The sequence below is a fragment of the Gallinula chloropus genome (genome assembly GCF_964237585.1).
Source record: "Gallinula chloropus genome assembly, chromosome: 9".
Classification (NCBI taxonomy): domain Eukaryota; kingdom Metazoa; phylum Chordata; class Aves; order Gruiformes; family Rallidae; genus Gallinula; species Gallinula chloropus.
Genome location: NC_140094.1, coordinates 2,031,951 through 2,057,479, shown reverse-complemented (window position 1 = coordinate 2,057,479; position 25,529 = coordinate 2,031,951). Strand labels below are relative to the sequence as shown.

The window sequence follows — 25,529 nt, the reverse complement described above, 5'->3', positions numbered from 1 at the left end:
TCCTCTCAAAACCCATCAGGGCACCCGGCAATGTCCTCACAGCCCAATGCCCTTCCAGTCTTTGCTGGCAGTGGGTTAGCAGGGCCACTTGGCCAGCCGCATCCTCAAGGCTGTCATTTCTGAAGAGACACCTCGTAAGGCAGCTGCTTTTTTGCAGACTCGCCTCAGGTCTTGCCCCAGCCCGCCATCACCCTTCAGCCTCCTGAGGGCACAGAGCCCTGCCAGCGAGACACTCCTCAGACGGCGAGGAAGCGGGATTGCTTTTCCCCTCACGACGTACAAACGCCTACTGATGGATGTCTCTAGCCGTGGTACGTGGGGGGGAAGCTCTGAGGACAGTCCCCGCTGACAACCAGGCTGACCCACCACACGCGCGGCCCGGGCGGCGGTCGCTTTAAGGGGGAGCGGTTCGCCATCTTAGGTTCCCCCGCCCCCTCCCGTCACGTGATCCCGCCGCCCGCCATCTTAGGCTCCCCGCACCGCCGCCTCGGCTCGCCTGGGTCACGTGGGGCGGGGCTGGTGGCGGAGCGGAGGGGAGCGGAGCGGCCGGAGGCTGAGGGGCGGCGGCAGCGGCGAGCGCCATGGGGCAGTGCGGCATCACCTCCTCCAAAACCGTCCTGGTCTTCCTTAACCTTATCTTCTGGGTGAGTCCGGGGGCGGGGGGTGCCGGCTGGAAAGGGTCGGGGTCTCCGGGCGCGGGGCTGGTTCTCCCTCAGCCGCGCGGGGACGGGAGGGCCTGGGCAGGCCGTGGCGTGAGGCCCGGCCCTGCGGGCGCTGCGGCCCCCGCCCGCCTCGCCGCCACCCGCCTCCTTCTCTCTCTGGAGAGAAGGGCACCCTTCCCCCCGTCGTCCCCCCCACCCCACCCCGCGCCTGGTGCTGCCTCAGCGGGTATTTAACCGGCTTCCTTTTACCAGGCGTGTTGTGCCTCTCGGTGGGTTATAACGACGGGCGCTGTCCCTTCCCTCTCGCTCCAGCCCCGCAGGGTTCGGACGTGGGTGAAGCGGGATCTGTTGTCCTAGAAGCCTGGCAGTACAGGTTTAAGAAGCTTTAGAGATGTTGAGGTAGACGCGCTTGTGTAATTGAATGCCGCCTGGGCGGCGTTATTGAGGTTTTCAGGTCTCTGCCGGCTCAGTATTTGTAGAGCCGTGCTGGCCCTCTGGGTTTTGGCCGCCTGCTTTAAGGGTGGCTGTCCCAGACGCTTAGCGGTACGTGCAGAGCATTGTTTTCTTCTTCGTGTTTTTTTAACAACGTCAGGATACACATGTAACTCGATCACCCGGCAGCGGGTCTCACGTTTCACTTCTCCCGGTAGCCACAGTCGCATTGTAGTGTTTCTGCATCACTTAAGCCTCTCACGGGTATCGCTGCGCCGGCAGTAAGGTAAAACCTTACCCAGGTTTCTGCAACAGCAGGTTGCTGTAATTGACCTTTCTCAGGATGGACATACAGGCTCTATAGCCTGGCATTATATTCACTGTGATACTTGGCCTGTCAGAACAGCGTTACTGTAACAAAGCCAAATTTCAGAATGTGCTGTTAACTTGAACAACTCCTTTTCTGCATTTAGCATTTCTCATCCTCTAATCCCAGCTCCAGGAACAGAAGGTCTCTTGTCCCAGCTGTTCAAAGGTTTCAGCTTCAAAAAACTAATAGTGGGTAACAAGATATTAGAGCACCAAAAGGTAGCTATATATAGCCACATCGCTTAATATTGAAAGCCATAAGAAATCTAGCAAGTGTTACAGAAGAGATGTTCCCATGTAAATTTTTAGGAAGGAATGTCTCTCCTGGGTGCCTAAGCATGAATCATGGTCTGGGTACAGTATTGTTACAGAAGAGATGTTCCCATGTAAATTTTTAGGAAGGAATGTCTCTCCTGGGTGCCTAAGCATGAATCATGGTCTGGGTACAGTTGTTCAGTGAGATGAGTGGTGAATGTGAGGTATATTTGACTTCGAGTGCTGCCTGTCAGGAGTCTGTAACACTGACCGAGGTGTGTAGGCTCCGCTCCTTATTTTTGAAGTAGGAGGCAGTTACATCAACCTTTTTAGTAGAGCTGGTTTTTTTGGAGTCTGCTTTTTTGGGTGTGTCTTTTTGTTACATACATAGCTGCAGATTGCATTAAAAGCTGTGTTTAATAGCTGCTACTCCATAATTAGGGTTTTTGACTGGACATGTAGCTGTTGCGAGTCGCATTCTTGACAGCATCTTGAGGTAGGTTCTCCTTTAGTCACTGATAAAAATTTGGCTCCATTTTGAATAAATTAATGCAGTGCAGTTTTTCCCCACTCAGAAAGATTAGTGATAGTTGTCATGTTTTATATATTTGACAGGTGTTTTTTGTTATTTGCTGTGTCTGGTTACTCATTTGTGTTTTGAAGTTTGTAATTGTTCAGCTTAAGCAGTGGTGGGTACAAATTTATTTTGTCTAATGTTAAATCTGGCACCTTAGGATTTTTCTTGACTTTTTTTTGAGACAAGCAACTTAATTTTAAATTGAGAGATTGTACTTAGATATTAACATGTGTCTATAGGGTATCATATATAAGCCCTAGGTATTATGATCATCCTCATCTCCAGGTTCATCAGTAGTGATAGCAAGTGGTTCCTCCAGGGTTTGCCATCTGAAGTTCTGCAAGATCAAGCTGATCAGATTGTAACTTCCCACCCCCTGACCATGGGTCTGGTTTGTGGGAGGATGTGAATGTTCAGGCTGTCTTGTGAGTGTGGGATGCTAAGAAAATTATCACTTATGCTGTTGAAGAAAAAGCAGAGATGTTTTTGTTATACTTGGTAGCCTGTGGTGTAAGTTCTTTTTTTAAAAACTTCTTTCAAGCCCTCTGAAAAAGGCAGATCAGGCTTGCACATAGGTCAGAGCCGTGCCCATTCATCATCTGTGATGGCTGGCTGCAATAATCCAAACTCCACTCAGTCTGCCAGTGATTCTACAAGCTCATCTACTTTGGAAAAGTATTCTGCTGCTTGGTAAATGTTCTGGTTGATGCTAAGAGAGAGCCAACTGGTTTATGTATAGCCTTGTGAAAACTTTCTTACATCCTGTTCAATTCTTACTTTCACTGTACATTCTTACATGTTAATAATTACTGCAGGAGGGTTTGGTTCGGGTTTTTTAAGAAAATGGGCTGCAGAAACTGTCATCCTCTCACAGCAGGACAGGTGCTAGTTTGTCATGGAGAAAGCTGGGTGGGCTGTTTAAAGGTTTTGCTGGGGTACATTGGCGGTTTAGCTGAGTTGTATTTGCAGGGGTGTCAAGCACAGAGCACCTCTACTATAGGCATGTATATGGCCTTAAAAACAAAATACTATAGGAAGCAGCATTGTGAGTAGTAGCCACCAAGAGTAGAGTGATACAGCTCTTGCATGGAACTTTTATTTGAATTTTGGGTGGTTTGGCAGAGAGTGCAGAGGCTGAGGTACCCTGTAAAGAAGCGTGTGGATAAACAGCATCAGTTCACACTTACCCTTCTTAGAAAAACCAGAGGCATATGGATGAGATTAGCAACACAACACTAGAAAACACACTATTGACTGGTAGGTATGATGAATAGCAAAGGGAAAAGCAGTCCTGGAGTTGACCTTTATCCTGTCGGAAGTTGGCACAAGATCTGTTTGGACAACTAGTGACTTTGTTTTCATTGAGGTGACAGGTCCCTTACGGAAAGGTATCGTGTAGGAGGTAATTGTGATGTGAAAAGCAATACCTCTTAGAAACAACATAATGAAATCTCCAGTGTGTATATTCTCAGGAATATTTTTGGTGGACTGGAAATCCCAACAGTGATGATCGATCTGCCTGAGGATATAGGACATGTGATTTAGGTCTTTTGGGTAGAAAAAGGTTAGAAGGACTGTTGTAGCAGGAATACATTAAACTCTAGTCTTAAAGTCAAAATAGGTAATAATCAGAAATATTTTTGTGAAATCATGATGATGAAATGGTGAATGTGACCAGCTGCAAATAAAAGATGATCCTGAAGTATTTGGAAAGAGCATGTTATGCAAATCCTACCTTTTGTTAAAGTGCAAGTCTGTGTTGACTTGAAAGAGGAAGAAATAAATTTACCTGGAGCAATGAAGACTATTATCAGATGCTTTTGTTTTGTGAGCTCTTAATTTAAGGCTTCATCAGGTGACTGGGATAGTTCGGTTGACAGCAGTTGGAAGACATTTTTGAAGACAGAAAACGCTGGGGAACTGTTTTCAGGTTCCTGTTAAGGATACAGGGTAAATGGGTGAAATTCAGATATTTGCTTGCAGCTTTGCTTTGGGAAAGGGAGTCTGTTTTATCTTCCCAAAGAATATATGTGCTTTGACAGTCTGCTCTGCTAAAACAGTACCTAATGCACCCTGTGCTTGCCTTGAGGTTTGTTCTTCATCTCTGTATCCTGCTCCTTCAGAGAAGGAATGAACTCTGTCTCTGCAATACTTCCAGCTCTGTAGTTGTGAGCTACCTTGCTAAGTTGCTCTTGCAGTTACTTGAAACGATTCATTTTACAGCTCATTTGACCAAGCTATTCCAAAACATTCTTTGGTATGATTGTTTAGAGAAATCTCCAGGCTTCACTAGTGTACAGCAAGAACGTGTTGGAAACTGTGTAGTACTATGTTAGAGGAACTGTCTGCTTGAAAGGAGCTGTAGCTATCCATATGTGTGGTGTCTCATAGAAAAGGAAAATCCATTGGAAAGTTAGCCACAGAAAGTAGAAAAGTAGACCTCACACTTTCTTATATGTAGGAATAAGCCAAGTAACTTTTCTGTTTCACAGGGAGCTTGAGAATTGTTTCTGCTCTGGACTTGAGAAGCTTGGGGTAATGAAGGAGCTTCTGTACTCAGAATTTTTTGGTTATCAAAGGCTACAACTGACAGATGATCCCAAAGGCTACCTACCAGGGATTGCTTGGCTGTATCTTGTTCTCTCTTAGGGGCAGTCCCTTCTGGATGTGGAAGTTGAATGTTTTCTTGCTGTGGTGGTGAAGTGAGTGCGTTTGCAGGACTGTGTAATGGTTTTGAATCACCTGCATTAAAAAGACTTTGATCAGAAATTGGGATTTAAATCTGGAAGTGTTGTGCCCTCTGAGAGAGTTTTTTTTCTTAGAATAAAGGGCATAGTTTTCTAGGGAGCAGCTGTTGGCTGGGCCCTGATTTTTTTATTTTTTTTCTTTTTTTTTTTTTTTGGAAGGCTTCTATTTGCTTTGAAGTAACACAGTAGTAGTATTTATATTTCTTTGCAGGGTTCATGTCAAGATTTCTTTGCATCTGCTTAAAAGTATATACCTAACAAGCAAAACTAACTTGCTGAGTTAAATGTGATACCTTTGAGGTGTTTGTGGAATTTGAAGTGTCCCTTTATCTGTTGAAACTTCATAGCATGGGCTAATCATCATTGTTCTTGTACAGGGCAGGGAATCTGAAATAGATGAGTACAGGGTCAAGTTACAACTGGGTGACTAAATAGGCGTGAAAGAACGGCTATATTGTTAACATCTATTTAAAAAAAAAGAAAAGAAACAAACCAACCCCCTTCCATCCTTGATGCACTCACTGCCTCTTGCAACTGGTGATACTTAAATGTGATGCCAAAGGCAGCCTTCTGCTTCAGCTGCTAAAGCATTTGAAGTTTTTAGGTGTCCTGTCGAAGAAATGAATTTAGCTAGTACAGACCCAGCTGTTTGCTTTGCTTGGATTGAGTGTGGCTTTGTTTTGCAAGCCTTAAAAATACTTCTGTGTTACAAAGTTGGATGGAGTTGTTAGTTTTTCTCTGCCAAAGGGTTTTGTAAGGCTGTTTATAGCTCAGTGTTACAGCTAAATTATTATTGATGAGAACAAAGTAGAGGAGTGTCAGGAAACCATTGGTTCTAAGGTGTGTGGACTCCCATTTAAGCAAGTGGAGAGAATACTGTCAACTATGGCTGTGTGTTTGTTTTGGAGAGATGCAGAGAGGGGAGTAGAGAGTAATGAAGTGCTGAAAAACACATAACAGACAGCAGAGAGATCCTTTAGGGCCTCAGTTAAAACTGAGGAACTAGATTTTGAGGGACAAAAAGCTTAAAGAAAAACTTAGAGCAGATCAGGAAGACTCTCTCTATCAGACAGTAATCAGGCTTTGAATGCTCTAGTGTTGGAGAGAACAGAAAATGTCAAGAGAAATACTGTGAAAGTAATGGAGGAGTAGTGTGAAAAATCACTTGTTCAAAGAAAGCCAAAAACTAGGTGGCAAACCACAATACCAGTGTCCCTACTTGCAGGTAGGAAATGTGCAGGTGTTGATATGCATTGATAAAAGTAACACTTAAAGTGATACAACTGTGGACTCAAAAATCTCTCCTGGAGAGTTTTTCCTGTTTCTTGGTTTTAGAAGCACGCTTGCATCAGACTTGGAAAGCAGGGAGAGCACAGATAGGCTGAAGTTTAACATAAGGAAAGCAGTACCCACGTTGGGAAGGTGGTCCTGGGACTGGATCCAGGCACAAAAGGTGAGGGACTGTTAGAGTGAAAGATGTTTTCTTTTTGGTTTTCCTGTTTCTTTTTATCAAAGACTGTGTGTATGATCCATCTGAGTATATAATATTTTATAATCCCAGTCTTGAAAAATGTTTTTGTAGTGGAATGAGCAATCATAGAATCATCTGTTTTGGAAGAGACCCCCTAGGTTATTGAACCCAATCATTACAATTAGGTTTAGAGGGGTTTCTGAATTGCCAAAATTTACCAATTGGCAGTGGTAGTGTTGTCAGTAGTAGGAACTTACAAGTAGGTGTCCTTACTGAAAAGGTGAAATGCTCCTCTTAACTAATTGGAGATCAGGCATAAGTGTTTCTACTGATGTATAATACTTTGCTACTACCTTCTCTTTCTTGTTCAGACAATGTATTTTTTTTTTTTTATTGAAACTGTTCTGTTAAAGCACTGAATAAATTGCAGGTAGTAAAGAATCTAAAGATCCTTTGGCCTAGTGAATTGAAGGTATACTAGAAGAAAAATAAAAACTCTTTTGTGGGTTCTATTGTGGTCCCCAAGTGAAGAAAATTGACTAGCAAGGTAAACAGTGAAGGCAGTGTGGAGGATAACACCTTGTAAAGGTATGAAATCTTTGGACAAGTCGTCAGATCTGTTTGAGTAACACTAGTAGGGTAGTATAAGGAAGCATTTGGTTTCTAAATGGAGCTGCAGTGTCCATGGCTGGTAAATAAATGATCATCAGAAGAAGGAGTTTAAGTATCCTACTTGCCAATCATCATTTTATCTGGCTTCAATTGTAGCTGTTGAACTGCTGTAATGTGTCAGTGTTACTGAGAAGGTGAAAACAGTTCTTGGTGTGTGTTTGCGGTTTACTTGTTTGTGTTTACTGAGAAACAAACAGCCAAAACCCCTGCCACCACCAAAACCCAAACCTGAAACTTTAGAGGTGCATCTTGACAGTGCATGTGAAAGGTGAAAGCTGACTTGGTGAAACAGGTGCAGCCTAAGAGGCTGGGGGGAAGCTCACTGACTCAGAACCCTGCATTTTCAATGTGCTGTTACAGAAGGCTTTGTGATTATCACTGTGTGTGTATCATTGTGTCATTAGGTCTTTTGATTTCCCCTCCAGTTCTTTGCATACTTGTTTGGCTTTCAATAACTGTCCAAGCAATGATATCAAGCTTTTTCTGAACTAAGAGGTCTGTGTATTTTTAAACTTTTCTTCTGATGAAAAGGATGTCTGATTGTTCAAGCCTTTTCCTACAAACTGTCTTCATTGACTGCGCTTGTCTTGGCAGTCTTTTTAAAGGTTAATTAATCCTAAAATAAGAGTATGCCACTTCAGGTTCAGTGCTACAACCTAGATGCAAACAACTCTAAAAGGGTATGTGAATGCTGAATAACCAGTTATCTCTGGGGAGCGTGCATGTGACCTGGCACGGATTCCGGAGCTGCTGCCACCTCTATTCAGAGCCTGGAGCAGATTAAGTTCAAGAATTCTTCCTTCAAGCCCTGTTTATCAAAGACCTATTTGAACTGTGCACAGTCCATGTATTTGGCTTCCATTCAATGGTAGGAAATGCATGATTGTAAATGAGGTAGCTTTTTATTCAGATGTCTTGGACTTGGCTGAGTTTGGACTTCTGCAGATATGCTGTTTGCTGGATAATAAGCATGGAGATGTGGTTATTACTGTCATTATAATTATCATTATCCTGTGTCTTTACTTGAGACATTTCAGTTTCTCTAGATGATTCCCTTTGAGAAGCAAATAATTTAAGTGAATGGTACTGTTGGGGTTTTTGTTTTGTTGTGTGCTGGTTTTTGGTAGGATTTTTTCCCCAAAAGCACATGTTCAACTTCATTCTTGGGTTGTGATGCCATGAAAATCCAAAATCAAAGCTCACTAGCCTTGGTGACTATGGAGCACCATAGTCTTTATTGTAGCACTGTGAAGCACAGGGGAGTTGCCTCTCCAAATGTGCACACTGCAAAGGGTCAGTGACACAGCTTCTGTACAAGACATATATGTGTAGTCATAAAATAGGATTTCCAAGGAATGGTTAATTTTTGTATTTTGAGAGCTCATCACCCACCCATCTACCCCACCCTGATAATCTCTTGGTAGGCTTCAAATACCTTTGATGGCCGTTTCCTTCATTGACTCCTTGATATTACAGGTCCTTTTAGTGAGCTTTAGCTTTTGTTTTGTTAACAAAGCCACGGAGCTCATTGTGCAGACCTGGGGTGCCCTTCAGTTCTTCCTCTTCTTGGAGATAAGTTGTCTTTCCTGAGGTATCACAATGCACAGTATGCTGACATTGTCCTTGAGGCATAACTTTGCACATCCTTTGCATAGTTTGTTGCTGACAAACTAATATCACATAGTTTCCCCCTCCTTCAGTTGCAGCAGGTAATAAATGCCCTTTTAACTGGTGCTGCACTGGTCAATGTAGATGGCATACTTTGTATAGGAAAATCTGGCTCTTTATCTGTTGTCACAGTATTTATGCTGTGTTTACATTTACATTAACATATCACAGCTACTGTGGAGGTGGAACAAAACCCAGTCGTACTGAGGTGTTGAAACTACTGAGTTGGAGGGGGGAAGGACTTGAGGCTAGCCTGGTCCCTTGGACTACATGCCTATTAGCAGTTAGCACAGTTAATGCACACATATTCTGGTATAGTTTGATCCGAAGTGAGTCCTGTTACATGCTCCCAAGGCTATTCTGTAATACAAACCAGAAGGTAGTAAGTGAAAATGATCAGAAGGTAATCAGAAAGGTTGTTTCAAAAGCACTTCATGTGAATTAAAATGCTGATTTAGAAACGACCCTCTTTGCTGGTTCAGAGCAGGCTGAAGAGAACACGAAGTGGTGGTGTGAAGGGACAAGGCAAGGCCTTTGAAACTTGTTTTCTTGTCGACTGACTGGGTGATGTTGATGTTCTCATTGGTTTGTGACAGACTAGGTGTATTGTTACCTGTTCAAAAAATGTGTTAAACTGTATATTGGAAAGGAGTTTGACTCTTTTGCTTCCAGAACTTCCCTCCCTCTTTACCACCACCCGCCCTGAAGATTACTTACTGAAGCGATTCTGAGGCAGAGACACCAGTAATGTGTGAGGCCGGGTCACCTCATCAAGTAGAGGCAATCAGTGTCTGTATCTTCAGCGTTATTTTGTTGCAAGGTTTTAGACACGTAGATGCATGCTGTGGTTCCCACAGTTTCTCCCACAGAAACACCAGTTGCACAACCTTCTTTAGAAGCAAAACCCAAGACCAAATACTGTCATGGCTCATTAGTCGTTATAGAACCATGTGTGGAAAGGGTTTAGTGATGTCTTCAGACCAGACTGCTTTAATCTGAGGAGTCTAAAGAAAAATCTGCTAAGATCCTTTTGTTTCAAATATATTCAATAAATACATGTACTCGTGCAGTTTATGAACTGGGTTTTTCATAGAAAAGAAAAAAGCCACTTAAATTTCACACAACAGAGGAAGACAAAGGGGTTCACAAATGGCTCTGATTTCAGTTTTGTGGTATATTTTCTGTGCCGGATGCCAGCCACAGCTGTGTTTATCATCTGCCACCTTGCAATATACCATATTTCTAACAAGCATTTTACTTCTTAGAAATTGGAGGTGACATCACTGTCCTGTCATTCACATGCTTCATTGCTAGGCAACAGTTAATGTAATTCCATTGTTCAGTGATACTACTCTGAATCTTTGCTTTGTGTACAGAAATTGTACGTCTGCATTTTGCTGTGTTGTACCTAATGTGGCAGGGTTTGTATAGCTGGATTAGCATTTCCACAGCTTTTGTGCAAAAGGGCGACTTTGTAATAGCTTGTTCACTGCAGATTGTCTTGTCTGGAGATGTCTTGCTGTTGGTCTTTGACCGTTACTGAGTTTTCAGTTTCATGACTGTTATGTCAGCCTAGCATCTTTTATTGGGTGAATGTGAGCCTCCTGGATGTTTTGAAGATTCCTGTGGCGTACATGCTTACCTTCGCTGCAGTAAGAGAGGCAAAAAGGTGAAATATATTGCCCAAATCCACGTAGGATTGATGGTACTTTTGAGTTGGCTCTTAATACCTTTTTCTTTGACATAGTGCTGCAGGCGATATTCCATTTGGAAAGTAGTGTTCTTGTAGACTTTAGGCAGTGTTGTTTTATAGGAAACAGTTGCAGTAATATTCCCGTGCTTATAGTGTGTAGCAGCAAACAGTGCTGAAATACTGGGTACTGGTCATCTTAAGGCTTGTCTTGTTCTGTGCCACACTGAACAGGGTGCCCAGGGGTCATGGAATTGCCATCCTTAGATTCCCAAGACTTTAGACAAAGCCTTGAGGAACCTGGTCTGGAGGCATTGCCTACCTAGTTGTTGAGCAGCAAATGGGACTAAATGATCTCCTGAGGTCTCTCCTGGGCTGAATTATTGATTATACAATAGCATGACCTGGCCCTGTAGCATTAGAGCTGCTGGATCTAGCTGTACGTGTGTCTATCCGCCCTCCTCTTTGCAGTGCGACAATAGAGGTAGTTACAAGGACACTGAGTGGGAAAGGAGGGCCAAGAGGCAGCCTGAAGTGTTATTCCTCAGCTCAGAGCGTGTCATATTCCATTGGAGTGAACTCCAGTGTCCAGGGTATGCATCGGATTGTAATGGAGACACTACTGTTCAGCAGAATGAAATGCCCCAGATCACAGTATAGTTGTATCTTCCAAGTGGGTTGGTTTAGCTTAGCCTTATACTGGGACATGAGGAAGGTGTCATGAAATAGTCAAATGATATTGTCCATCACTGCAGATCACTTGAAATATATATTAAAATGAAGCATTTATATCAGGACTGTTCCATTCTGCAGCAAGCCTGAAGGTGGTTATGGAACACTTGTAAAGCAGAAATTTATAAGACTCTTTTGTTTTGAAATCTGTGTGTGTGTGTTAGCTGGCTCGTCAGGCAGCAACTGTCTGTCCTTCACTAGGCCTGCTCAGCTTAAAGTTAATGGGGGTATTGATGTGTTGGAATCCCTGGAACTGTAAGGGAGGTGAGGTCATACCAGACTGATACAAGTGCTTTGTCTTGATGTGGTAAATCTATACAGTGGCAGATCCATCCTACAGGTCTTACTTGCAGTAATGTGAAGGGATTTGTTTGTTTAGTAAAGACCATTTTGTACAGTGAACCTTATGAGAACATCTCTTCAACTGGAAAGTTTTGTAGGATGTGTGTCCAGGCATGTGATGCAGCCTTTTAATAACTGGTGGTTTGCTCCTACCTATCTCAGTGGATTTAGATTTTTCCAGGGCTGTGGATACTTCAGAAAGGTGGCAGTTTCTAGCAGCTCATCTTTCCCTATAGAGGCTGAAGTATTCAATGTGTATCTGTTCTGTTCTAACATTAATTTATAGGTAATAATCAGGAAAATGGAAGAATAAATAGTAGGTCAATAACATCATACATAGAAACTGCCTATGTGCTCTGAAAAGCTGTTGAATAGCAAATAACTTTCTGCTTGCATGGACTGGAATCCTGTTCTCAAAATTGCAAGTCAGTTTGTGAATGTTAGGTGTAGAAAGTGTAGCTTGCAGCATGGGAAATAAGTATTTGAGAACAGGGAGCAAGACTTGGGTTACCCTTGTTTCTTGACCAAGTGCCTCAGAAGACTTCAACAGTGTAGTCAGAACAAAATCTGCCTAGATTAAACGTAGTTGGAAAACTACTGGCTAGCCTCCAGTTGCTATGTTCCTAAGAAACGTTTCCTATAACCTAGCAAAGATGTGTAAATTTAAAAAAAAAAGCAAACCCCAAAAAACCCAACACCCCACCAATTTCTGAGGAGGACTACTTTATGGTGTTTGATAAATAGATATTGCAAAGTAGCCTTGCTGAAAGGAGGGTTTGGTGTTCAAAGAAACTCACCGCAGTTCCTGTGTCTGTTGTAGGCAGCAGCAGGCATACTGTGCTACGTGGGAGCCTATGTGTTCATCACATACGATGACTACGATCACTTCTTTGAAGACGTCTACACGCTGATCCCAGCAGTTATCATCATAGCTGTGGGAACACTTCTTTTTATCATTGGGCTTATTGGGTGCTGTGCTACAATCAGAGAAAGCCGCTGCGGTCTCGCTACGGTAAGTTGCAGTGTTTTTCTATAATGGTGCTTGCCTGTTGTATGTGTGGCCACCTTCCCTTTTAATAAACTTTTGATTTTTTTAACAATTTTTCTAATCTTATTTTTTGGTCTTAAAGGTTTTCCCCGTGTATTTTGATATGAAATGCCATTTGAATTCTCTGTTCTGAGTAATGGTGTTAAACTAGCCAGTTCGGGCAGCAGCAAGCTCCTCAGCTGTACTTCAGAGCTGTGGTCATATCATAAAAAAAACTATCATTAAGTCATAACAGTTTTTGATGTCTCATTCTTTTCTGGGTGAAAAGCTGAAATTGGACAGAGAAAGGTGAAACAGGAGCCACCTTGTTTTGAGTATCTTGCATCAAGGTTAACTGAGGGTTATTAGGATTCCTGAATATCTTTATGTATGGCTTAATTTAGACACTGTTTGGAGTATTTTGTCAAGTGTTTCCAAGCATTTTAACTGTAATTTCAGCTTGAGAACTATGTAGGAAAGAAGAGGAGCCAGCACTGAAATTGTCCCTCCTGAGTTTTTGGGGGAGTGGTTGGTTGGATACTCTGTTGGCTTCTCCAGGTTAAGATGGGCTCTTAAATGATTCTGACAAAATACAGCAAGAAAAATGCAGAGTTTGCTGTGTGTCAGTTGTCACAGGGCTTAATCTGAAGAAGCATTCTCTCAATCCATCTACTACTCCTAGTAACAGTCTGGGTAGCTTTACTGATGTGGCACTCCTATTTATCTAACAGAAAGAAGATGGGGAGAAACACTTGATTAAAGCACTTTAGTGTGTTGTTTTCAGTCCTAGTGGTCAGCACTGCCTGGCTGGGTAGCTGTTCGGTGTTCAAGCCTCATCAAGTAATAAGATATCTTGAATTAAGTGAATTCTGGGATCATCTGCTATAAGTGATCTGTAAATCAGACCATTATCTGAAAAATCAGTTAAATGGCAAAATGTATGTGGAGATTTTCAGCAAGCAAATGGGTAAAACTGTTTGTGCAAACACTCTTCATTTGTGTTTTACAGTTTGTGATCATCCTGCTGTTGGTTTTTATCACTGAAGTGGTGGTGGTGGTTCTTGGATACATCTATAGAGCTAAGGTAATAACTTCTCTATTTCAGTAAATGTTTTGTGGACTATGACCAAAATACAGAGGTGTTGTCTTCACTCTGTTTGATTCTGGGTATTTGTTAAGGGAATAAAACCAAAACTATTAAGTGGGTTAACTTGAGATACTGGTATCTTAGAATATCAATGTTCTAAACTTTAAGTAAAGCAGAAAGTTTTCTTGTAGGCAAAAATCTAGCTGGAATGTATTATTAACAGTTGAACAGTAGAAGGGAGTCACAGTAATTGGTACCTTTCCATTTTCCAGATGGGCTTCTAATTTATTTATGCCTTGACTTTGTGAATGATTTAGGTTGCACAATATTTGAACACAGGGCATATTGTTTTGATATGCAATAATTTAAATGTCTTCTGTTTTGGTATGCAAACTAACACTGCATAATAATAAAACCAGATTGAATGTGTTAATGTGTACTGGCTAGCTTTATATGGGTTGTTGACAAGGGTTAAATTAGGACTTTTCCCACCGTTTAATGGAGGCTGAGACAGAGACAGGACCAGAAAAGAAGAAATGGTGTTCGTACTGGTATAATATGTAGCAGAAATGTACATGTGATATTAGAGAGACTACAGTGTAACTTGAAGCAATGACATTACTTATGTGCACCACATCACTGGCCTTTGATACATCCATATCTAAATTTTGTCAAGAAGTTAGCAGAGAAGACCTTATTAGCTGTGATGTACAGTATGGTTGCGTTGTAGGGTTCTCCAGTGATGTCTTAAGAGCAAGCTGAACTACACCACCATTAACCTCTCTTTGGCCTTCAGTGTTCATGCAAACAATACAGCTCTTCCTAGTTCAGTGTTTTCTCCTGCTGAGATGACCATTAAGTAAAAACCTAGAATGTTTTCTTGGTTTCAAAGGAAAGCTGCCTTGAGTAAGCAGCTAATGAGAGGACCTGGAGTTATGCATAACAGCTGGAATAGGTTGCTTCAATGGAAATGTTCTATTGTCCATGCTTAAATTGACAATTCATTTTTCTCACATTTGGCCAGTGCATTGAGATGATATTTTGGAAGTGTGAAGTAGAAGCAGCTCAGGAGAGCAGTATAGTTCCTGAGGAGTGGGAAACATGTTAAGTTCTTACATATTAACTTGAATGGTCACTTTCTGCTGTGATACTTGCAGAGGTGTAGTGCATTACAGTGTAGTTATTCAGGCATTGCTGTGGATCTGGTCTGGACTAAGCTGTGGTCATTCAGACTGCTCCAGTCTTGAAGCGGCTTGCTTGTTTCCAGCATTCAGAACAGATCAAAGCAGATGGGTAGATCTTTTTTTCCCTAGCCCATTTGAAATTCCATACTTCAAACACTTCAGATTTAGACTGGTTCCAGCAGTGTGTTCCTGATGCCTTTCATTTCTTTGCATTGCTACCATACCATGCATACCTACACAGCTGTAGGTAATGTGGGGACAGAGCTTGGGCGAAGAGGGAAGGTAGTCCCTTTTTGGTGGCAGCATGGTCTTACGTTAAGCCATTTGTGGGAACCAGCATTTGGAAACTAAATCTTTTGAAAGGACAGACAGGTTTCATTAGTAAAAATGGCAGGTTCCTACTAGTCTGCAGTACTTAGTGTCTTGAACTATTGTTTTCAAGTGCAGCAGGATGTCAGTAATGACTTAAATTTATTACCAGTGAACCAGGAGGTGAAATCTGCTTAGATTTCTGACTGGTTTTGCCAGGCTTTGTGCTTTCATAGAAGCACATGGAAGCTTTACTAAGTTTGTTCTGTTTCTGACATACAGATCTGTGGGATTTCTTTTGGATTGTTTTTTTTTAAGACACCAGAATTGAATTAAATTACTTGAGTGTTGACTGTGCCAACTCCCAAATAAAACATTACAAGCAAAAGAAAAGACTGAAGTTGTGGCAGTTAAAACTGTTACCAAGTGAAACGAGTGTAACATTGTCTCAAGAAAGTGGGGTTGTGTCCTTTTCAGAGGCAGTGATCTCCAAATGGCTTTCTTTGTAATGTACCCCTGTAAACCTGTGCGTGTGGATGGGATTCAGACCCTTCCTCCTTCAGCACAGCATGAAGTGCACGCCTGGGTCGGCTGTGAGGGACGGACCTGTGGCAGCACCTGCTAGTTGGGCTCTTTACCAGTACAACTGAGGCTGCTGGTAAATGACAGTAGGGATTAAGCAGGCTGTCAGTTGGCCAAGGACTTACTGGCTTTTTTCCCCTGGGTGCAGTAGTTGACTCCATTTTTCATAATGCCTGCCAGTTAGCTAGAATTAGGGACTTCTGTTTGTGTTGTATGTAATTTGCATGGCTTTCAGGCATAATGTTGCCCTAATTGAACGATAAGCCAAATTATATACAAGGAAGCTCTGAAATAAATAATTTAAGAACCTATATGACAAATGGAACAGCTGTTTTGTTATATGAATGAGAGTTGTAAATCTCATTAGTTAAATCATCAAACAATTGGTTTCAAGCTGGTCTGAAACAAGTTGCCAGGCTAAATTGACTTTTACTATTACTTGTAGCTACCTTGATACAGATTTACCTAAAGATAACTGGCGTTCTTGGATGGGGGGAATGAAGCTTGTGCTATTGCTGCAGAAGGTTCTTCCATTAAAGCAGCATTTAAGGGAATCATGTGTTGGTGAGACCTTCCTACTGTAACTTGCAGATCTGAAGAATACATTTGCTTAGTTAACACTCAGCCCTAAGATTGCATTCCTAGCACACAATTCCTGTTAGATGGGATAGAAAAAGAAAAATCAATTCAGAGTTAATCTTACTGTTGCACAAATGTTTAGCTGCACCAATCTTCCCATGCGTTTCAGTAACAATTTACAGTGAAACATATTACTTAACAGGTTCTAGCAAGACAGCCCAAAATGGGCATTGCAAGACTCCTTTTCAGGGAAAAAAGTGATGATTCTTGGGTGGCATCCATTTCTAACACATGTACTTGACAGCAACTTTAGCAGCTTGACTCATCTGCTTTAATGAGCTATTCCAGTAGCTGTTGCTAAGTACCATGTACTGGTACTGCCATCAACGCTTCTCGGGAAGTGTGGGGGGGACTGGGACTGAACAGAGTTTGATCAATGTGGGGTAGTCAGCCAAAAATCTAATCTCTGTGAATTTACCTGTGCTTCCATCAGAAAGGGGGATGAAGCGCTACAGCTTACATCCTTGTGGTCCCAAAGGGAATGAGTTAGCCCAGTTGGTTAAACTGGTTTTAGTTTGGAACATTGAAGGAGTAGGAGGATGTGGAAGGGTGAACACATGCACTTATGGAGAGCCCTTTTAACATCGTGGAATGTCTGCTGCAGTGCCATAACAAACCAATTTCCTTTCTGATAGGAGTTGCAAAGCTACTTTCCCTCAGATCTTACTGAAGATAGTTGCTTGAGTTTTTTTTCTTGCCCATTAGCTGCAAGCTAGCAACATATTTGCAAATGTCATTATAACTTCTAAGACGCTGCACCACCACAGTATGCTGATTTCAGGTGATAAGTAATTACTGCGGTTTCCTGAAGTGCTGTAATTAACAGTGAAATAACTTTACCTAGACCTGTACTATTTCTGTTGGAGTGCTAATGCAGATGCTCTCCTAATACTTTGCAGGTGGAGGATGAAGTTGATCACAGCATTCGGAAAGTATACAATGGATACAATGGGACAAATCCTGATGCAGCCAGTCGTGCTATTGACTATGTACAAAGACAGGTGAGATGGCAAGGCATCTGGGAACTCATCACTCCTTTCTGTCTTTAAAACACAGATGCTGTGTTGCTCTGCTGCTTGTGTAGCAGATATTACTCTGTTCTGGCAAATGTAGGAAACGGGTGATTGGTCAGTAAATAGCTTAACTCAGTTAAAATTAGTAGAATTATGTCATTGTTGGTGGGGAGATGCTTTTCGTGTAATTGGCTGTCTATGAAATTGTGTTTGGATCCAAATATTTAGAATTTTTTTTATTATCCAGTGGAATGTAATCTTAATATACTTGTGCTCTGGTATTGCAGTAAGAATTGTTCTCATCCCTCCTTTTGACTGATAAACACCCTGGCACTTTATCTGTATGATTTTTCAGTTGCGCTGCTGTGGGATCCACAACTATTCAGACTGGGAGAACACTGTCTGGTTCAAACAAACTAAAAATAACAGTGTACCACTTAGCTGTTGCAAAGCAGCCCTCAGCAATTGTACTGGCAGTTTGACCCGCCCAATGGACCTGTATTCTGAGGTAAGAGAACCAAATGAAGCTAAAAGCTTTTGCTGGCAATTATTTAATTTTCTTTAGTGGGAACATGGTCTTGGTGTGTTCACTTTAACAGGAATTAAACACGGTTTTTAGAGAGGAGAAAGAACCCTCTCCCCTTTCTCTGTCATGTATGAAGTAAGGATGACTTTTAGTGGTTGAATTATCTTTCCACCCTGTTTGACTTTGGGGTCTTTTGGTGTGTGTCTAAATGTGCTTTCAGAGTGGATACATAAGAAGTCTATTTGTTTCAGGGGTGTGAGGCTCTGGTTGTAAAGAAACTTCAAGAGATCATGATGTATGTCATCTGGGCAGCACTAGCATTTGCTGCTATTCAGGTAAGAATATTTTTCAGCTGCATGCTTTCTCTCAAACTTTCTCCTAAGCTGCCTGCCAGGTTCTTACAGGTATTCACTGGAGGATGATGGCTTTGCTCCCTGCTCAGTTTGGGGGTAAATTACACAAACACCCACTTTAACACACAACTTCTTGACCATGGACACTCTAAAACAGCTCTGTGGAGTTATAGTCCATGAGATTTGAAGACAGCTTAACAGTGTGACATGCAGTATAATCTGCTAGAATCTAAATGGTAAATTATTTCTTGAAAACTAATGATTTCAGTGTTCAGTATCATGAATGTGCTCTGATGGCACAGGATTTGGGTAGTACTTAATTTTGAACTTTAAAACAGGTACCTTATACTTCATGCCACCTTAGAGGTACACCAGTTTAACTAGGCTTCATGGTGTACAAATAATGTTACAACCACCCAGGAGGTAAACCAGGGGTTTTGATAACATGCTCTTGTTCAAGTCTTGTTCTTTGTGTTGCGGCCTGAAGATATCTTGGTTCATGAACTTAAACCAAAAGAGGGGTTCTGAACTGGAGACCCTGCCTACTACAGTTACTGTAACTGAGGAAATATGCTAATGTGTATCTCCATATTTATTTGGATTTAAAAGAAAAGACTAGGCCCATCTTCTGAACATATCTGTAAAGTTGGTATTTTTGAATGCTTGTCAATTTGGCAGGATTAGTACATGAATCACATTATCTTCACTGTGCCGGTGTTACAGCCTCTGAGAAATGCAGTATGTATGCTGAATCCCAGCAGACTTGACAACTGATTCCAAAGTTACTTTTGTGCCCCCAATGCCATGTGAGTTCAGAAAACATACTTGAGTCAGGTGGTGTATACAGTTTCCTTTTCAAAGAGGGGTTTAGAGATGTAGTTTATTTGTAAACAGTCTCATCAAAACATGGTCACACTTCAATTTCAATGCTACCAGGATATGCTCGTAGGTAACACTGTATGCAGTTGTATTGGTAGAGTGCCAGAAAGAAATTCTGTTGGCTGTGGAACTTCACATTTAAGATGTGTGCTCAGTCTTCTGAAATAAAGTTGTCTTTTATTGCCATTCTTAAAGCTTTAACTGTAAAAGGAATATCTAGTCTGCTTGAACACTAAAATATGTTTGTGTAAATGAAAATATTTACTACAGCCATGGTTGCTGTGGCAGATTTTTTTTATGTAGGGGAAAAAATACATTATGAGTCTGGGTGAGCTGAATCCCAAGTGGAGGCATTATTCCTGGTTTTGGAGTTTGCAGGCTGATTAACAGGTCTGCCACAATTTGCAGCACAGTTATAATCCTCTCTGGGATTGGGCTGGAATTTGACACGATCTTGCAATGGAAATGTGGCTGCTTGCAGCCTTCTGTTAATCTGGCTCATCAATTCTAGGCAAACATGTTAGTTGTACCCCTTCTGCAGTGGGTGTTCTTTGATTTGTCTCCACATGTCAGTAATCAAGCTATTGGCAGAAAGTACACACTGTATAAACAGTTTGTCAAGAACCAAAGAACATCAGAGAAATTTCTTTGCTACTAGTGCTGCAGTACAGCACTTGAAAAATCCTTTTTTTTTGCTTAAAATTAAAACAAGCTATGTGATACTTAAGATAAATACAGAATATGGAATGTTGGAAATAGCTTTGCAATTTGTCTAATAGTATTTGGTGAGTGTTAATTACATTTGCCTGTTGGAGGTCATATTCTTGTACGTTTGCTCCACAGCTCAAATGGTTGTACACTCACATTATAAAAGACCTTAGTTTCAGTTAAATTGATATTAAACCGTCTTCAAACTGTTCTATTATTTATCTCCTGCAACTTAAGACATAAGTTGTGATATCCTCTTATTTGTAAGACAGAATTTAAGTTTGTGCTTAGTGTGATTCTCAGCAAAACAGTCTGTGGGCTTGTTGACAGGGAGGTAAGAATGTAAGCTTCAGCAGATGGCCTGTAACCTAGGTCATGGCCTGTAAACTTAGAGGACTAATTATGTTTTCCTTACCTTTTGGTGAATTTAACTACATTTCTTATCCTACTGCAGAGCCCACTGTGAACTGATTGGGGTTTTGTATGCTACACGATAAGACTGTCCAAAGCTAATTATCTCTAATAGCTTACATTGAACAAATTGAACCTTTGGTACTCTTGAAAATGAAAAGGCTGAGGAGAAATTTTGCAAGGCTTGGAATTTGTGGGAAGCTTAGTCTTCATGGAAGTAATTTTTGGTATGTTCGTGTTTCAGTTACCAGGGGAATCTTCTAGTGTGCAGTAATTCCCTGGTCCCAACCACAGTGCCAGGACAGCACTACTCATAAAGAGAAGGCAAACTGAAGGGAGCAGAGGTGTTGCAGTGCAGCAGAAATGCTGCTTGATGAGCTGCAGAGGGTGTTCTTTAAGATAGCTTTTGTAATCAGAGGTCATTTGCAAGGTGCTGAGCTCTGCATATATTTACAGAGCCGGTGAGCTGTTCTGTACAAAAGCAGATTGGTGAAAGCAAATAGAATGTAGATAGTGCTAGCAGAGAACTCTTTTTTTACAAAAGCACACAGAAACACGCAAAAAAAACCGAAAAATAAACTTTGTGGGATACCTGTCCAAACTTTTCTCAAAGTGTAAGGGGGGAATGCAGGATCCTTCCTCAACACAGACTTCCAAAATGTTAACTTCACAATGTTAAGTAACAACTGAAGAGAAGCAGAATCAAATGCCTCGGAAAAAGCTCTTAGAGATGCTAGAGTTTTTAAAAATGGCATACTAAGTAATTCCTGTAGAGAAAGTGGACACAGAGGTTTGCTTCTGTGTTTACAGTGAATTCTAGGAATATGCTTACTGGCCTCATAAAGGATAGAAATGGTTTAAATAACTCAAAAGCTGACTGCCTGAGTTGTTACTATGATACCTGATTCACTCAGGACATTCAGTTTATATAGAGTTGTGTACAATATAAAACATTTACCAGTATTCTCTCCATGTCAATATCTGTAAACGTGATGGAACTACTTTAACTTACTTGAAATACATTAAGAGAATTAATTAAGAAAATTATTAAAGGAGGGGTGTCTTCTGCAGCACATTTTGCATTTTATCCTCACTTTCAGCTTCAAGATTTTGTACTTGTGGGCTGCAAGCCACCTTCAGCATTCTGTAGTAACTGACAAATACCATAAACTGTCCCTTTTCTGAGTCTAACTTGAGGAGCTTTTTTAATTGTGGCTACTACCTCCTCACTTAGAAGGGCTGTGGCCATGAAGAGTCAATTTCTTGTGTGACTGGGTTTTTCCTTACTCTGACATGAATAAAACAACACAAGCAACCTGACCTCATTGAAGACATCCCTGCTCATTGCAGGTGGGTTGGACTAGATGGCCTCTTAAAGGTTTCTTCCAACCCAAATGGTTCTAGGATTCTTTGATAACTTACATCTGTGTGCTGGAACCTCTGAGGACTGATGGAAATAAAGGTAGCTGGTTTTACCAACAGCCTGAACTGCTGTATGCTGGGTATTCTCTCTGTGCTTTTTTTTGAACATGAGGTGGTTTCTGCTATAGAACCAAAGCAGATAATGCACTCCAGAATATTATTAAACCTTACAGCTTTACAGCTTTTTCCTTTCCAGGAAATTAAAAGCTCCTACTAGAATTTCATCGTGCCTCTCTTTCATCACTGCTTGCTTAAATGTAGCATTTTGAAAACATTCTTCAGCCTTTCAGCATACTTACATCCTTATGTTGTATAGACCATCATTTAGTTTTGAAGCTTGTTACTGGTGTGATGTTTACATCATACTATCAGAAAAAGGCAGCAATTCTCCTTTTGTCCCAGTGCTGTTTTCACTACAGCAAATGTATCAATACAGCAGAAGAAGCTTTACGCTCGGTTGCCTGCTCACCCATTTCATTCTTGTTTGCTTTCTGTTCAAAGGGGTTTTGGAGTGGGGTTTTTAAACTTGTTTACTGTCTGGGTCATGCTTTATAATCTGGAGCTTTTACAGGAACCTCTTGAAATATTTGCATCTGTGGGTCAACTTCAATGCATATGGCCAAATCAATACAATCTCTTACTTTACTAGAAGCTACTGCCAATTACTGTCGGCCGTAGAACACAATGCTGTACCTGATTTTTTGTAGGTACAGTCTTACTCTACTTTATACATTCAATTTCTGTAATATGTCATGCTTTACATCTCTGATTATATATATCAGATTTAAGTCTTGTAAAATTATAGTGAGTGATCATACCCTAAATGCTTGGCAAACTTGCCAGCACAGTTGTGGTACTGTGAACTTTAACAGCAAGAAAAATTCTGGAAGCGAATAATTCATGTTGGACTTGAGCTGTCTAATATGACATGTTAAGAGAGATGGAGCACTTGAAAGATTTCAGTGGTCAAGTAGGTTCACAAAAAGTTTTGCTCTTTCTCCTCATAGCCATTAGAGGCTAATGCCTTTGAATCTCACTTGGATTTCTTTCATGCCAGACACAGTACCTAAATCTGCACCTTTCCTAAAAAAAAAAAATAAAAAATTCTTTCATCTGAATTAAGGCAGACTCCAAATGGCTGACAAACCAAACTTTTGTTAAAGATGTCCAAGACAATCTTGCAAGAAAATGAGGCTGGAGTTCTTGGCCGTTGCTTTTGGCAGCAGGAAGTGAAGCTTTTTCAAGAACAATGCATTTGCCATTTACTCTATGGACAATTACAGTGTTGGGAAGCATGCTGATTTCTGTGCTGAGGTTAAATCTCTTGAAGTACCTTCCTTGTACTCAGCTTGTTTTCTTTTTCTCTCCATAGCTTCTGGGCATGTTGTGTGCCTGTATAGTACTATGTAGGAGGAGTCGGGATCCTGCCTATGAACTTCTCATCACTGGTGGAACCTATGCCTAGAAGAGAACGTGAACACACAGCTCAATCTTATCTCACTTTGGTGGAAGGTGAATGGGCCAGGTCTACTGCGATAGCTTTCTTGCCCTGAGCTTAGTCAAAGCACACCTTTCACAGATGAGGACAGCCGTACTGTACACTGGTGACGGGCAAAACAGCTCAGCTTTACACACACCCATATAATTACCTGTGACTCTCACTGTTTTCGCCAGCTATTCATGTATCTAAATGTTTTAGTATACTAGTAAACTTTCTAATTTCAGAACCATTTGCAAGTTAAGTGTAATTTGGTTGATGATATGAAAGTCAAAGGATGTGTGCCTACTTAGGTAGATGACCTCTAAGAATTAACTGGCTGATTCTTGCATATAGAGAGAAGATGTCTTAAACCTTCACTACATGGAACTTTTCTGGCCAAAGCTGTACCAAGGAAGCCAGCTGGATTTGATTTGAAAGAAATACTTTAATCTTGCCCCTCACCAGTGTCACTTTTTAAAGGAAAAAAAAAAAAGCAAAAACTTTTAGGTGAAGTCAGTTTATACATAAAATTGTAAAAAAAAAAAAAAGACTAACCAGAACTTTAGCATCGTGTGACTGCAGTTTCGACCTTCAAAGATCAAATCTTTCAGACATTAGTGGTTTAAAATGCAAGCTGGCTTTTCAGGAGTATAATGTATGCACTACTGTTCTATAACGAAATATTTCATTTTTCTATGAAGAGCAGTTTTATGTGTTGAGTGAACTGTTAGACTGTAGATCTTAAACTGGTTTGGAAACAATGTAGCCATGTAGAGTAGCAAAGTAGTATGTGAAAGTGATCTCAACTGTAAATAGTAAACCTGATTAAATAAATCTCTGTATATTCTCCCTATAAGCATGTCTGTTCTCTGTTTCAGATTGTAGTGTGCTTGTTCAAACAGAGTCTGGGTGTGTAGAAGCATAAGCTTTAGTGTGAAAGCACCGGGTTTAAGTGGCTTTACATAAATAGGTCTGTGTTTAATGTTTGGTGGAAGTTTGATTGTATCATATTTGTTCTTATTCTTTGAAACAGTACTAGAAGAAACACAGTTCAACAGACTTGGTCAAACTTGGTAGAAAGTTAACATCTTGTGAACACAATTGGGGAAGAATTTGTTGCCTTTCAGTGTCAGAGATGAATCGCTTACTCTGAATAACCATACTCTTAACTGCTGGATGTTAATCATACATCACTCTGTCTTATGTTACCCAGATGCTTAGTCACTGCTCTGCTTTCCGTGCCTTGGTTGCTTCCTACTTTGAAGAAGCCAGGAATGTTGAGAATTTCTACCAGTTGCTTATGTGTTTTATCATGCAAATTAGATGTGCTCAGCCAAACTGACATCAGCACAATATTCTCAAACGCACAAAGAAACCTCACTCAGGAAAAGATAATTCTAATAGGCGCAGTCTGATGTTAAGGCCAGTAGATCCTGGGGGTGGGGGTGGGGGTGGTGTTTCTCAGAGATGTTACACTGCTGTAGAAGTTGCACTAATTTCTGTAGGTGGGTTTCAGATGATACGGCCTTGGGGCTTGGGTTTTCATTCTTGGTATGGTATGTGGCTTAACCTGAAAGGCCTCCTGGGACATTTCCCACACGTGGTAGCAAGCCTGCTCACAGAATCTGCCATCAGAAGTGCTGACAAATTTCAGTATTATGTGCATCACTTTTTATTGCGTATTATAGGTATGTTTGGGAAGATCAGAGCAACCCTGGCTTGTACAGTTTATGGGTAAGGGGAGGTTTGAAAACAAGACTTCTGTGTTGCACAAACACAGCTAAGGATGTTTTGAAGAGCAGTCATTTCTTGCTACAAGGCTGAAAGAAGCTACTTGGGCTCGAGCCTGATGGTACCTCTCTGCAGTGAGCATAGTTATGAAGAGTTTACAGCCTGTGTACTTGCTGATCTTGCTGGAAGACATGGGTTAGAGGTAGACTTAACGGTGTAGCACCAAGTGCTTGCATGTAGACTGGGGAAACATGATGGACTCCAGGAAGGAGGAATATGTAAGTTCTCATGTAGGGATTGAGGTGATAATGATTTATGCCACCTTACCTTCTGTTCTCACTTCCAGCTATGTAGACTCCCTGAATTCTGAAGGTGATTAGCAGTCAGACAGCTTAAAGATGTTACTGGTTCAGTATAGTTTAGCTTAGCTAATGCTGAATATTGCTGTAGTGCTAGAAGCCTTGGAATGGTTATAAATCTATTTCCTCAATTCCAGAATCTTCAGCCCAGTAGAAAAGGAGACAGATATGAAAGGCAGACGGACAAGCATGAGGCTTACCT

General features: G+C 41.2%; 1 protein-coding gene across 1 annotated transcript; it reads left to right on the top strand.

The window, feature by feature from the left end:
- The first annotated feature begins 521 nt into the window (after positions 1-521).
- Positions 522-24,093, top strand: TSPAN3 (tetraspanin 3). Its single transcript, XM_084268108.1, has 7 exons — positions 522-644; positions 12,438-12,629; positions 13,654-13,728; positions 17,345-17,446; positions 17,814-17,966; positions 18,236-18,319; positions 23,130-24,093. Exons 1-7 carry the CDS (start codon positions 582-584, stop codon positions 23,220-23,222), a joined length of 762 nt encoding a protein of 253 aa, XP_084124234.1. The 5' UTR covers positions 522-581; the 3' UTR covers positions 23,223-24,093.
- The last annotated feature ends 1,436 nt before the right edge of the window (positions 24,094-25,529 follow it).